The 15,309-nt window shown below is 40.5% G+C and overlaps 1 protein-coding gene across 29 annotated transcripts in view; it reads left to right on the forward strand.

The window, feature by feature from the left end:
• The window catches only part of RBFOX1 (RNA binding fox-1 homolog 1), a 788,453-nt gene that overhangs the window by 573,539 nt on the left and 199,605 nt on the right, over positions 1–15,309 (forward strand). For all 29 annotated transcript variants that reach the window (XR_011199113.1, XR_011199112.1, XM_069210596.1 and 26 more), the window contains exon 8: positions 11,146–11,202. Coding sequence is in view for 27 of the 29 variants with exons in the window: in XM_069210596.1 (XP_069066697.1) it covers positions 11,146–11,202 (57 nt within the window). In the remaining 2 variants the exon portion in view is untranslated. The remainder of the gene's footprint in view (positions 1–11,145; positions 11,203–15,309) is intronic.

Here is a 15,309-nt window from a genome sequence, read left to right on the forward strand (position 1 = left end):
ATAAATTAAGATCCCAGATCAGCTAAACATCTGACAAATCTATAGGACATACATAAAGGTGCAATGACCATTCCCCCATGCTTGTACTACCTCATGCAAGGGAGGGCCGGCCATGGATTGCAGGAGATACTACTGGCTTTCCCTTCAGTACTCCTTCCTCTGCCCTGGTTACCCATGCTGGTAACCCAGGTCACAAAGGCAGCAGCACGAACAAAATATTAACACAGCTCTTGAAGATCTGTTTGCTTTCTGTGTTTTTCGCATTTTAACATTGCTATGTTGCTTGAACAGCAAATAGGAGGTTGCTGACATGCAAGTGGACAAGGCGCCAGACCTGTGGTGTCTGGGAGTGTTCATAACATGCATGTTTTTATTCCAGCTACCCATGCTATTTTGTGACTTGCTGTCCATGCCCACACCTTCTGCATTTTTCTGAATTACAGTGTAGCATCATTCCATAAAGGGGTGCAGGGGAGCCACGCTCTATGGGCTTTTATGGTAAAAGTCCCATTTAGATCTAAACTAGAAGCACCCAGTTAGAGTCTTTTATTTGTTGTAACTCCTCGTTACAATTTTGACTATTGTGGTCATTACTGCATCCCAAATATTTTTCCCAGAAAAGTTGTTTAAAAAGCACCACCAACACGTGCAATCCCAATTTTCTTAAGGAATCTTGTCACAGAAGGCCTTGAAGGCAACATTTAAGTATCTCACCACAGATAATGCTTACCGAGTGGAGTAAGCACCTCCACCCATTCTGCGGCACTTTGTAATCAGGGATTGGACTGCATTTTACAACTCACGAATTTCTCAGATTTTGTAATTCACAATGTAATTAAGACATGGATGCAACGCAGAGCTGGAATGCTTGATGTAGATCTTTCTCAAATGCTCAGTGTGGAAACTTTAGAGTAATCTGTGCACGACTGAAACCTTTGCAGCGTGCCTTTGTGCGAAGGGATTCAATTACTGCGCGCAATGTTTTGTAAGTAACTATCTTGCATAAAAAGTTAATTAATCAGGACTGTGTCAATTTTCTTGTGCCATGTCAATTTGCAGCGAGGTAATTAATCACTAATCGCCTAGTGTGCAGCAGGCTGAGGGACGATCTGCAAGGCGTTTATTGTCTTCTAAGAAATAAATGGCAAGCAGTGTGGCGGAGAAACACATCTTGCCTTTCACAATATTTTTATCCACACGTTTGCATGTTGTAATAGACTGACGCAACAAGCAGCTGTATTTCACCGGAATATGAATATTAGAGGAACAAATGAGCGCAGATTTATTGGCCATTGAGTTTTTGTTATGCCAGTTATCAGTTTCCACGGAGAAAGGGGACAGTGAAAAATGGCTCTTCCGTGTGGAGGGTAGTGATTAGACTTGTATATTAATTAGACATTTTTTGTTTTCCTTTTCAATGCATTTGGTATGAGAATGCCTCTGAGAGACCGTCTCAAACATGTAAATCCAAAATGCAGATTTATCCTTCCTTAAGCAACATCCAAAAACATTTGTATACGCTTTTCTAACTTTGAAGGGAATACTCGTTTCAATTATACCAACTGTGTGTTTCCAGACCCAAGCATTGCTAGAATCACAGACAAAACGCACCTCACACAACTAAAAGGACAGTCACGTCTGTAGTCTCTAGTTTTTCAATCCATTTTTAAGAAGAAAGGCACGGCCAATCTAAGGGGCATATTTATACTCTGTTTGCACCGAATTAGTGTCATTTTTTTTTACTCTAATTCGGTGCAAAACTAACTCCATATTTATACTTTGGTGCTAGACCCCTCTAGCACCAAATTTATGGAGTTAAAGTCATTTTTTGAAAGTGGAGACTTACTTTGCCTTAATGAGATGCAAGGTAGACGTTCCCGTGCAAAAAATAACTCTATGGCCTTAACGCCATATTTAGGGGCATATTTATACTCTGTTGCATATTTATACTCTGTTTGCACCGAATTAGCGTCATTTTTTTTACTCTAATTCGGTGCAAAACTAACTCCATATTTATACTTTGGTGCTAGACCCATCTAGCACCAAGGCCCTGATTTAAACTTTTTTCGCACTGCATTAACGTCATTTTATGATGCAAAAGTGGCGCAAACTTACAAAATATTGGCCCTTATTTATACTTTTTGCTGCAAAACTGCACTAACTCAGTTTTGCACCAAAAGATTTAGCACCGGCTTGCACCATTTCTGTGCACCAGCCGGGCACCATATTTATGGAATGGTGCAAGCCGGTGCAAAGGGTAGGCTAGAGTTTTAAAAAATGACTTTAGTCGGGTGGGGCTGGCAGTATAGAAGAAGAGGGTTTAGCACCAAAAAATGGCTTTAGGCAGGTTAGAGTAAAAAAAAATGACTCTAACCAGATTAGCGTCATTTTATGGTGCTAAACCTACCATGCCTCATGACTCCTGCCTTAGAAAAGGCAGGAGTCATGCCCACCACCCCAATGGCCAGCACAGAGGACAGGGGTCCCCTGGGCATGGCCATTGCACCTTGTGCCATGTATGGGGGCCCATTTCAGGGCCCCCTATGGCACTTTCAAAAATAAAATGCACTTACCTGTACTTACCTGGGATGGGGTGCCCCATCCTCGCAGTCCCTCTAGTGTGGGTGGGGTTGCCCCTAGGGCCTAGGGAGGGCACCTCTGGGCTTATTCCACGGTGTTCCACTATGGAAATAGGGCCACAGATCCCCTAACCCCTGCCCTGACCCAGGTCTTAAAAAATGGGGCAAAGCAAGCTTTGCCCCATTTTTTGACCCCTCCTCCCTCCCTTGCACCATTTTTACATGGGAGTATAAATATGGTGTTAAGTCCATAGAGTTATTTTTTTGCACGGGAACGCCTACCTTGCATCTCATTAAGGCAAGGTAGGTTTCCACTACCAAAAAATGACTTTAACTCCATAAATTTGGCGCTAGACGGGTCTAGCACCAAAGTATAAATATGGAGTTAGTTTTGCACTGAATTAGAGTAAAACAAAATGACACTAATTCAGTGCAAAAAGAGTATAAATATGCCCTTTAGCGTCAAAAAATGATGCTAATCTGGTCGGAATCATTTATTTTGACTCAAAACTGCCTAACGTCCTTTTTTTTTAAGCTAGCCTACCCTTTGCACCGGCTTGCACCATTCCATAAATATGGTGCCCAGCTGGTGCTAAAAAATGGTGCAAGCCGGTGCAAAACTTTTTGGGGCAAAACTTCCTTAGTGCAGTTTTGCACCAAAAAGTATAAATAAGGCCCTAAGTGCCCATGCTGTGATGACTTTAGAAAAAGAATTGGACATATTTAGCGGAGTGTGTTATTACTAAGAACACAATCTCTCTATTAGTTATTGATTTTGTTGATTTGTTGTCAACAGAACAAATATCAAATCTGATTGGGTGTTAAAAGCACTTTAATTAAGCTGCCTAATGGTTGTACCGAGAATGCATAGGGGCTCGGAAGGTACCTCAGATGTAAAAAAAAAAAAAAAAAAAAAAAAATTACAATGAATTGTTGGTACAGCTCAGGGTGTTTAAAATGGGAACTACAGTTTCAGGAATATAAGCGTAAGACTTAGTGGCACAATCCAATGGCCTACATGACATGTTTTATTTGGATACGACCACTATTGTTTAAAGGTGTGTGTAATAGGCAAGATAAAGCTTTATAACGTGAATTTAGCAAAATAATGCTGCTCCTTATACAACCTACTTAAAACATTTATGGCTGTTAGGTCGAGCCAGCGCAGTTATTTGCTTGTGAAAGTCATATTGTGGGTTTACCAAGAACATACAGGGACTGAAGCCTGTCCATATGCTACTATTGTTTGGCTTTCCTATCACTCTTATTTGCCTGCTTTTTGTCAATGCCTCAGCTTGTCCATCTTGTATTTGTCCCTCCAGATTTACCATCTCTTCACTGCGTGGCTTCTATGCATATGTGTTTTCCAGTTGTCTCCCTCATGTACTAATCTCTCCCTGTACTCTGTGTTGCTCACTGTTACTTTTCCCCACCCTCTCCATGTTGTGCTAGCTCTTGTGTCTTCCCCCTTTGCTTTCTCTCTCCTACGCTTCTCTCTGCCTGCTCTACGCTGCTTCTACCCCTGCATTCTATTACTTTCATACCGCCTCCCTCTGTGTTGCTTCCCTTCTCAACACCCTCCTTTTCTGTTGCTTGCTGCTTGTCCATCCCACCTCCTGTGTTGCTTCACCCACCCAGGCCCTCTGAGTGCTCTTTTCTCATCTGCACCCTTTGTATTAATCCCCCTAACTGCACCTCTAAAAAATGCGTTTGCACATTTCAGAATAAGAAAAAAATCGGTTGCATCACTTTGTAGCTATGCGTATGTGTGGTGCTTGTGCCTAAAACATTAAGCAACTGGCCGCACCATAGGCCCTTTTTCCTACAGCCATCAGGTATGCTATACAGCATAGCTACAACAGTTGACAATCCAATATGACTCCAAGGTGAGACTTATTGGCTTTGCTATTGCTGGTTCTAGAGAGACTTCACTTTGCAGGATTCAACTTTCTTGAAACCTTCTTGGAATAATATCAAACGGTTATTATTTGAGGGCACTTGTAAGCATGCCAACTGATAGGTTGAAGGTGCAGTAGCATGTATGCCAATGAAGGAAGGTTGGAATTATCTGAAGTAACAAGGATTGGTTGTGGGGAAGAGCTGACTGTTTCTAATTTCTTCAGTTTAATGGTGAGGGGAGCAAAGGTCGTGCTGTGTGCCATAACCTCTCCACCTCACAACATTTGGCTGGTTTTGGACTGCTAGTGCCTGCTTCTCCAAACGCTTACAGAGTGCAGAAAGATGAGAAGGAGTGAGGAATGAGTGCTGGAAGTCCATGGAGAGCACGGTATGGGGAGGATAAACTCACTGAGTATTTGTTTGGTGCTTTGAAGAATAACAAAATCCCAATCTTGCTGCACACCTGTGTCATTACCTGGAACCCTCACAGACCTTCACAGCAGTGAAAACCCAGAATTGGAACAAAGTTCTTGATCACTGATAAGCTAATGGGATACAAAAGGAAGCCATACCTGGATGCTGTCAGTGTTAAATATTAAAAGTGTACTTCAATCAACCAGTAAAACGTAATAATCAATATGGTGTCACCAGCACTAATTCAGTCAAACAAGTAGAACTTGTATGCAAATCTGCAGTCATGAAAACAAACCAAAATGAAATCAGAGCTACTATTAATTCCACCAGTGTAGCTTGATCAGTAAGAATGGGGGGGTGTTAAGTTCAGATTTTCTGACAACCAGGCTGGCATATAATGTCTAAATATAATATACAACAAGCAGGGTGCATGAGAGGGTGGCTAAGGGGCAATGGAAAAGAGAGTGAATGCAGATTGGTAGGAGTCCTAAGAGAGAAAACACAATATTTTGTAAAATAACCAATAAAATATTCATTGGCACATATAATTGTTTTAGGGAAAATCTATTTAAAAGATGAAGCATGCATAAAATCAAATACAGAAAGTAGTCAATGTTAACATTATTGTAATTTGTGGGAAAGGTCCTGCATTTTCAAATATTGGCTGTTTGTACACGATACCCAGCATTTTTTTCAGCTGCTCTCATTCTCATTAATTGATATAGTACCTTTAGTAGTATTGTTTCAATTCGCTTCATGCCACGAAGGGGACATTTTTTTAATACAAAGTTCTTGGCGTGAATAGAAGTAGCTAGAAACGTGTGATTGTTGGCACTGGGATTACTTGGACATTCGACCAACTGGTTTTCATAGTCGGGAAAGTTGCTCTATTGACAGATGTCAACGTTGTTTGCGATCAGACTGTTTACACCCGTCTGTTCAGGGTCAAATGCTAGGGGTTTTGTGGAGGCTTGATGCCAACTGTAGTGGCACAGTTCATGAAAGTAAATGGGCATCCTAGAACTCTGCTATAAACGTTTATCAACCTATATGCGACTGCAGCCTGCCGTACACCGCTCCAGAAATTACGAACCACTGGCATACAAATGATTCAATTTCTCCCCCTTTAGCGTGTCACCTAAAATGCCTTTCTTTCTAATACATCGCCCAGGAACGCTGATGAAGATTCCCAACAGGGAACCTTCACAAGCCCTGGAATTAATTGCAAGGCTGGTTTAGCCTTCGCTTTATCTCACGAAATTCCGTCAAAATGTTACTTTGTCTCAAACTGAAATGTCTCCGATTGATTCATCCAAAACTCAACACATTCCGTGCTTCACATTATGAAGGAGTAGGATACAAGACAGACGAGCGTGCCTGGTGTCAAGGGAACAGGGCATTGGTAGGGAACCGGAGAGGGCTGGGAGGCAACGGGCCCATATATCCATGTTGATGGCACACCTTTCCACAGGCATATGGCGCTCGCATGCAAATTTCATCTAACACGCAAATGCAAAGAATAATTGCCCATTAAAGCGGCTGTATATTTTTATAGCTTCGATGCAGAATCTGCCCCCCTGTCGATTTTTGCATCTGCCACTCTTTGATCTCTCCTAAAGCAGTAAAACTTTAATATGCAGTTTACAGCCCTCATGTATCTCTGTGTTTGTGCGTGCTTATCCTATTTGGCAACACAGGGTGGTAAATACAGTCTTTTCTCATTTACCCTGAAAAAATGGTGCAGTTTTACACTCCCGTAGGTTTTAGTTAAAGTTTGCCACTGATGTGGCTCACAGAACAATAATCCAAGGAGAATGGATGGTTGAACATTGGCCTTAAGTTTTGGGATTGTTTTATTCCCCTCCTTTCTATTCCATCGAGTTATTTTTCTTAATTTGGCTCAGTTACAAAACTCCTGCTCATTAACTTGGATGGAGTGGTGAGTGCCCAGAGCAAAATTATGGTAGGATATAGACAACTTTAATTCTAAAATCTGAATGTCATTTTGCTAGTATTGGTGGTAGTCAAAGTATTTGTTTCAGCAATTAAAACGTAAAAAACAAAAGCACGTGGTTTAAATGTACTACAACACACTTCATAACTGCAGCAATTTAAATTTACTTCAGCAATTTAAATTTAATTTAATTTAAATACTTTCTGGATATGTTTCTTCATTTGTGTTGTGTTTCTGCTAAACTGGGAAAGAAATGGCCGGTTCTGTTAAAAGAGGATTTAAAAACGGACTAGAAGTGAAAAATCATTTACTAACCCGTTAGATCTCTAATGGGATCGTTTTTGTGATTTTTTGCATTCTTGATACTGAGCTAAAGAAATCCCATTACCTCCTCGCCCATCTTCCTTGTCCAATTCTTTATGTATGTAAGGAAGCTACGATTCCCAAAGACAGTTAAGCCTAAGTGTCACTAATAGCAAGATGGCTGTTTTATTATACCTCCCTTGAAATATGTTTTTTTTCCCCTTTATATGTTTTCCAATTTACCCCATCCTCCATACACCCACCCTCTTGACTACTTTTGAGGATTAAGCCAAAACCCAGAAAGGATACTCAACTGAAGCCAAGGGCATTGCGAGGAGCAAGACAGATGGGAGTGAGAGTAGCAAGAATGTCTTGCATTTGAAGTGATTAAGATAAGTAGGAACAATAAAGGCATCTAGTTCTTCAGCCTTAGAATCCTTGAAAAAGTGGGTGTTTAAATTGTCTTAAAAGCATGCCATTATTTCATTGTATTCCTCTGTTGAAGTTAGTGAGTTATGCATCTTCATGTTTTCACTAGCTCAGAGCGCCAAGTTAAAGGTCCTTTTGTGGTGCTATATTTTTTGTAGATTTTTAAAAGACTAGCAGAAAGTTCCTATCAAGAACCAAAGAAACAAGGTGGCTCAAATTAAAAACTGATTGAGTGGTGCTAGTTTGCTGAAGCGCTATTTGTTACTATATAACATATGTTAAAGATTATCTATTTTGCAGAGGCCACATCCATTTTGTAGTTTTAAAAACAGTATTTTCATTTCCTTATATATATTGCTGTTTTGCAGTAAAAAAAAAAATCTAACATAGATTTTGTCTATGTACACAAAAACAAACAATTAGGTCCATATTTACAGGAAAATGATGTAGCGCGACCCTGAGCCTAAATTGGCAGCGCCGCGCTCCATCATTTTCATAACACAGCGATACACGTTATTTAATTGAATACGGCGCACCCCTGTGTTGTCCCTTTCAGTGGCACTAAATTTAGCTGCCAGCACCAATGCAGGCATCCTTGCACCATTGTGCAAGGATGTCTGCATTGAGGGGTGTGATTGTTTATTTGCAAGAAGGTCTTCCTGCCTGCACATAAGCAATCACTAATGGTGATTTGGCCCTTCTGTGTGTGCTACAGAATGCAGCACCCACAGAAGTGCCAAAGAGTCATTTTCAAATCATTGTATATGTGCAGGAAGGGACATCCTTCCCACACATAAACAATAATTTCTGGCATTTTGCTCTTTCTTTGCGTGCTGCTCCTTTTGCGCTTGCTAACACCACCACTTGGGTGGTGTTAGATTTTGGCGCTGCCTCAGGTTTATGAAAACTCTAAAATCTGAGGCAGCGTCAAAATGCAATGGGTGTTGCTGTGGCACACCCACAGCAACACCCATTGACGTCCCTTCCACACAAAGGGCTGCTTGTGAAGGGGTCATATTTACAAGGTGGCGTTAAGCCACCGAAAGTGGCTTAACGCCGCCTTGTAAATATAGCGCCACCATGTTAATACAGCACAGGGTATAGCGCCACTAGAGCGTCACGAAAAGTGATGCTCCAGAGGCGCTAGGGGCTCTTAAATATGCCCTGAAATGTTTAAGCTAGAAGAAAGCACTGACAGCAGGTCTTGAAATGGAATATAAAATATGGTGCAGAAGAGCACATTTATATAGACCTAGAACCCGCCGTAGCGGGCTCTTCCGGCTATTAAAGGCCCGCTCCCCGCGTTAAATGCCCGAGCCGAAGGCGAGGGCATTTAACGAGGGAGAGGGACTTTAATAGCCGGTAGAGCCCGCTACGGTGGGTTCTAAGGCTATTAGAACATTCTGCCACACAGGGCAGAATGTTCTATTAAAAAAAAAATGTTCACGGAGCCCGAGGGGATTAAAATCCCCTCGGGCTCCGTGAGGCTTTGTTCACAGCTCTTGCTGTGAACAAAGCAAACATTGGAATGTTGGCGCTGCAGGCTTTTACCGTACAGTAAAAGCCGGCAGCACTCCATTGTTTTCAAAGGAGCCCCCAGCATTCCAATGTTCTAATGCTCATTAGCGTCATCAGACAGTTTATTTAACATAGTTCAAGGTGAAATATATCTATGTTGGTTTTAGCATACCTTCAGAGTGATGGTGATGCAAGCCCGAACAGTTTGTGGTCATCCATTTACTGTGCATTCTACAACTTAAATGAGACCAACAGAAGCATTGATTTTTTAAGTGGTTATGTGCTAGAACTATATGTGCTGTTAACTCAGGTGTAAATGGATATATGTATCTTTTTGTTGAAAGTGTTTATATACACAAAATAAATCAGGACGGTGTTCTGATAAAAAAAAAAGAACAGAGGATTGTGGCCGATTTTTTATTGGCAGTATATTACCTACAGTACATCAGAACTGTCAGTTTGGTGCTTGTAAGGAGGACTTCAGAATTGTGTGAGATGGCATACATCACTTCAAAAATATTTTTGCTCCCGTACATATATCTTAAAAAAGAGAGAAGCAAAGTACTGGAAAAATGAATATAAGGTAAGGTGCTTTTATGTTGCGATCTGTGTCAAATGATATTGATAGGCTGACCAGCCTATGAAAGCATTTTTCCCATGAAAACAGTGGCAGATATCAGTAATCAGATAACTTCACATTTCTGGTTTTAGTGAAGCTTTATAGGCATGTAGTGATACCACATTATGTTACAGAATTACCTGATAATTGTTGCTACATAAAGGCTTTTGGAAAACAACACAAATTAAATGTGGAGACATGAGTGGTAACAGTGTTACAGTCCTTTGTCCTATTCAGAGGCTAAATCAGGTAGCAGTGGTGTCCAGCAATTTTATTACAATTTCTAATGATCAGCCCAGTGTATCACATATGCCTATATGTGTACCAGAGAAGAGGAGAGCTTTTCAATTGCTGTTAATGAAACAACTTTTGTGGCTTTTCCAAGTACAATATTTTTCAGTACTATTCACTGTTCCCCTAACATCCTTTCCCTTTACCTGAAATAAAGAAATCTGGAGAGGTGAACAGAATGCTGAATTTTGCCCTTTGAATTGGTAACATTTTGAAACTCTGCATTACTCTTGTAACATGGAGTTCCAGACAAATTCCGCTAATTGTCGAGTGGTGGAATTATTTTTTTCTCAAGGGTCCAGAAATGTGAGCGAGATTTGGCATTTCCTAGTGCCATTTTCTAACCCAGGCGGTCACAAGTGGTTGCAGTGAGAGTTCTGCTTCTTGAGTAGATTTACTGCCGCTCAAGTAGATTACCTACTCGAGCTGCAGCCACATCAACTCAAATGGCCACACTCTTGCACACAGGACACTGCCTTTCGTATTGATTTTTCATTTGACCTCCATGCAGTAAACCTCTGCAAGTTCTGCCCACACCCTACATTGAACAACTAATGATCTGTGAGTTTTGCAATGGTTTTATGCGTCAGTTGTTGTGGGTGATTTATGAGTGTTGAATCCTCCTGGCTGATATAGAGACCACATATCAGTGCTTTCATTACACACTTTCAGGAAACATTTTTTTATGTGAGACTAGTTCGGTATTTATAACCTACAAGGTGTGAAAATGGTACATATATTACAGGGGTGTCCAATTTGAGTTAGTAAATGATGAATCCATCCCTGTTTTCTTTTAGCCTAACTTTAGATAAAGTAATTCAGTTCAATGCAAGTTAACTGTAAGGACATTTAATTTATGTTGATATCTTGAAAATTTGTAATGGACCCTGTCCTCATGGATCTGCAGTGGAAAGCTATGGGCTCATCACTGGGCAATGTTAATGTATAAATGCTTGACTGATGAATCCCTAACAATAGGTGTGCTTTCATAGTGGCAAATAAAGAGAACCTGATCAAAGCATGCTGAAATGTACTTTTGAAACTTCAGCAAAAGAATACTGATCCTGCCTAAATCTCCTTGTATCCCATACAAAGATACCATTATCTCTAATTTTTTTTCTGCTCACTTATTTTTACAGACCCAGGCCTGATCTTTTGCAGTGACTGGACAACGCTGAGAATGCAGCAGAAAGGAGGTAATCATGATTTCTGTATTGTAAAAGTTAACAAAACAATAAATAAATTCATCTCTTGAAAGCAATTGTTTAGATTTGTATATAAAAAATTCAAACCAATGCATTTGCTAGGTGGCGTATGACTTTTTAAATGTTCTCTTTTTAATAAGCTCTACATGATGCACTATGAAATATTGTCCCCAATACAACATATGATGCCTTAAGCAATGTTTTCAACTACCATAAGAGAAGATTGAAAATTAAAGAACTACCTTACCAACATCATTTAAAAAAGTTTTTTGCATTTTGCAGGTAACCTTAAAATTGTGCTAAAAATTTTTTCATTTTTTTTTTACAATACAGATGTAAGTTAAGAAATCTCAATACTAAACCTTTTTACTACCCTATAAGTCCATTGTAAATGCTGCTTAAAATGCACCTACGGCATGGGCAGCAAGGGTACATTTTGGGTTTTAGTTTGTATTTACACCACACACATATATAACAAAAATATATGCCTGCCAGAAGCACCACTGTGTTCGCGCTAAACTGCAGTTTAAATGTACTGCACTGACACTTAGGAAGGAAATGTGACTGCTAAACTGCAGTTTAAATGTACTACACTGACACTTAGGAAGGAAATGTGCCCTCGCCAGATAAGAAAAATCTACTTTTATTTAATCATAAATCATTCACAGAATATGCCTTGTAATCTCACAGTTCTGGGTTCTAATATTGATGTGCTAGATCTCTAAGTTTTGGTGTGTTCTCCGCCAAACACTTTGCTTTCATCACTCCTGGTTTCTGAATTTCTTTTTTGTTGACCTTAGGTGCGTTTTACCACTGCTAACCAAAGCTAAAGCTAAAGTGCTTGTGCACTCTCCTTTACACATGGTAAAATTGGTTGACCATTGATTGGCACATTTATTTTACTTGTAAGTCCCTACTGAAGTAGTAATACCTGCCCCCAGACCATATAAATAAAATGGTACTAGATACCCTGTAGCATTCAGGAGCTTATTAAAACATGTCTCAGGCCTGCCATTACAGCCTGTAATGCAGTTTTATACTGCCATGTTGACTTGGCAATATAAACCATTTCCACCCCAAACCTTCTTTTTAATACATATGTCATCCCTAAGATAGGCACTAAACAACTCTAAGTACAAGGTGCAGTGTATGCAAAAAGTCAGACATGTGTTTTTAAGTTTTACATGTCCTGGTAGTAAAAAACTCCTAACTTCCTTTTTCACTACTTTAAGGCCTATCTCTCCCAGTGAATAACATTGGGTTACCTTATTGCATTTAATAAGTACTAACTTTGATTAGGAACAGATAGGAATGTCAAGTTTGGACTCAAATTCTAATTTAACTCCCTCGGTAATGGTAAAGTCAGATTTGATGTCACAATTCTGAAAATATCACTTTTAAAAGTTGGCATTTTCTTGTTCCAGCCATTTGGTGCCTAAAGCCTATGCCACATGACTCTAAATAGCTTGTCAGCTGACCTTTGTATATTTCTCCCAGACAGACAAAGGATGTGGTAGGATAGGCCATCCTGCCAAAAGGGTGGGGCAGAACTACTCCCAGTCCCACTTACATTTCATAGCTCTGCCTTTAGCACACCCACAAAGGCACTTGACACCAGTATATTGTAATCCCAGACTTGTTGGAGCATCTTGACAAGGGGATGCAAGAACTTTCCTGAACCAGATGTGGGGTTTTCCAGGATATCAGCTCCACTTTAAAGGCTGACCCCTGGTATGAATATTGGCCCTCCTGAGCCACCTCTTCAGTACACTCCTGGACCTCTGAAGATATAGAAGGACTGCTGCCCCGCTGCCAGAAGGAATGCTCTGCTGCCCTACTGCTGGAAGAACTGCCTAGGTCACTGAAAGAGGACTCAACCTGCTGCTTGAACCCAGGACCACAACAGTGACTCCAAGAACTAGTTGACTGGCCTCCGGTGTGTGCTACAGGGGCATAGCAAGGTTCAGAGACATTGAACCCTGCACCTGACCTATGCCTCGAGTGAATCCTAACCCACTGAGTGGTTCCCCCATCTCCTGGACCCTTGGAAGTGGTGTTAGAGGTGCTGTACCAACCTAACCCTAAAAATTGAGATTTAAAAGAAAATAAGTGCTAGAAGAACCAACAGAAGATTGAGACCTACCTGCCAGCCGATCTGCCCATGGTTCCTCATTAGTCAGACTGACTTTGCTGTAATTCCTGCTACATTCTTCTCCGCAGCAACAAATTGTATTCAGCGGAACCTCTCACCGAAGGTATCCAGGCTCACAGAGTCTCTGGCATTTGAAGCCTACAGCCTTCATCCCACTGGAGCTTTTTGAAGTCATGAGGTAGAAATCTTCACTGCAACTCCATCCTGCTGCTCATCGACAACAATGCCTCCTCCACGGACACCTCTGGCTGCCTTGCCCAGTGAACTTTTCTTCATAAATTCTTCTAAGTTTGAAGGTAAGCTGAGACTTGGACCAATCCACCTCATACAGTTGAACTAGACTTCATAGTTTTTAGTTGTAACTTTCAACTTTGCCCTGGTCTCCTCTCCTTGAACCAGATACCCAAGGTTGGTGCTTTGATCTTTTAGGTACTATTTTACACTTAAAAGCTTACAAATTCATAACTCTATACTCAACTGATTGAGTTTAATTTGTTTTTGTGTCATTGTATTTATTAAAACATGTTTTATTTTTCTAAACAGTTATTGGATTTTTCTTGTGATGTGTTTTCACTTTTGCACATTGCCCCCGATTTAAGCCTGACTGCTTTTTGTGCCAAGCTACCAGAGGGTTAAGAACAGGTTCCTTTAGAGACCTTTGAGGTTCACCCTGGTAGGGATTGTGGTGATTGCTCAAGATGGGTCTTCACATCCCTCAATCAAAAACCAAGGCCCAGATTTAGGAGGGCCTAGAGCATTCTTGCGCAAATGTGGCCCAACAAGGCCTAAATCGCCACACCAGATTCACAAAGTGGCACAATGCATGCACTGCGCCACTTTGTAACCCCTTGTGCCGCATTATGCCTGCACCAGGCATAATACATGCAAGGGGGGCATTCCCTCTTTAGGGGGGCAAACAAATGGTGCAAAGAAATCTAAAAGATTACTTTGAGACATTTTTTGTGGAATTTTTATTGCCTGCACATAGCAGGCATTAAAGGGAGGCATGCCATTATTTAAAATGGGTCTCAATGTGCTTTGCAGGATTAGTGCCAACATTTTTGATGCTAATCCTGCAAAGCACCAAACTTTCATCAAAAGTTTTAACGCTAGTTCCCTAAATACCACTAGTGTGCACCATATCTTAAATACAGCGCACAGTTGATGGCAGTATGGGGGGCACTAAGGGGAGCTAGGAAAGTGGCACTGCATCAAATGCAGTGGCACTTTTCTTAAATCTGCCCGCAAATTTCTTAAATCATATATTTATTTATAATATTTTTCTAAAGTTCACCAAGCAATATTAGAGCACTGCACAGCAAAATATAGATCGGAAAATGTGCTTGGAAACAACATCACAAAAAACCATATCAAAAGAACAAAGAGGTTGAAGAATAAGGCATAAACAAAATGGGGTGTAGAAGACTAATGGAATTAGCTGATAAGTAGAGCAAATAACATCTGGGAGGGATGAGTCTGCTACAACAGACCATTCAATGAAGAGGAAATGCCATAATCTGAGTCAGATTAATTTTTAAGGGGATATTAGGAAGAAGAGAGGAATCTAATGTATCTGGATTCATGTTGTTTTATTTCCTATTTCTAGTTCAGGAAAATCTAGAAAACAAATTAAAAGTTATTTTCATTTTGAAATTCTGATTTAATGATGAAATTAGATTAATGATGAAATTTGATTTTTGATAACATAAGTGGAAAAGTAGCTTTGTAAAAATGGACTTTAGGATTCCTGAGCCAGAGCTAGATTAAATACAGTTCTGCCACCGATCATAGCTTTAGCACTAGAATACACATCCTTGGCTGGGAGAGTTAACAACTCTGGGTCAAAGGAAAATAGGCTGCCTGTTAACCCAGGAAATTGGTGTTAACTGCTGATCACGTTGCAGAGAGTAGCCATCTGAGAGTGGGCAAAGAACTCTTTGCAGGTC

Source organism: Pleurodeles waltl, chromosome 10, assembly GCF_031143425.1.
Source record: "Pleurodeles waltl isolate 20211129_DDA chromosome 10, aPleWal1.hap1.20221129, whole genome shotgun sequence".
NCBI classification, from domain to species: domain Eukaryota; kingdom Metazoa; phylum Chordata; class Amphibia; order Caudata; family Salamandridae; genus Pleurodeles; species Pleurodeles waltl.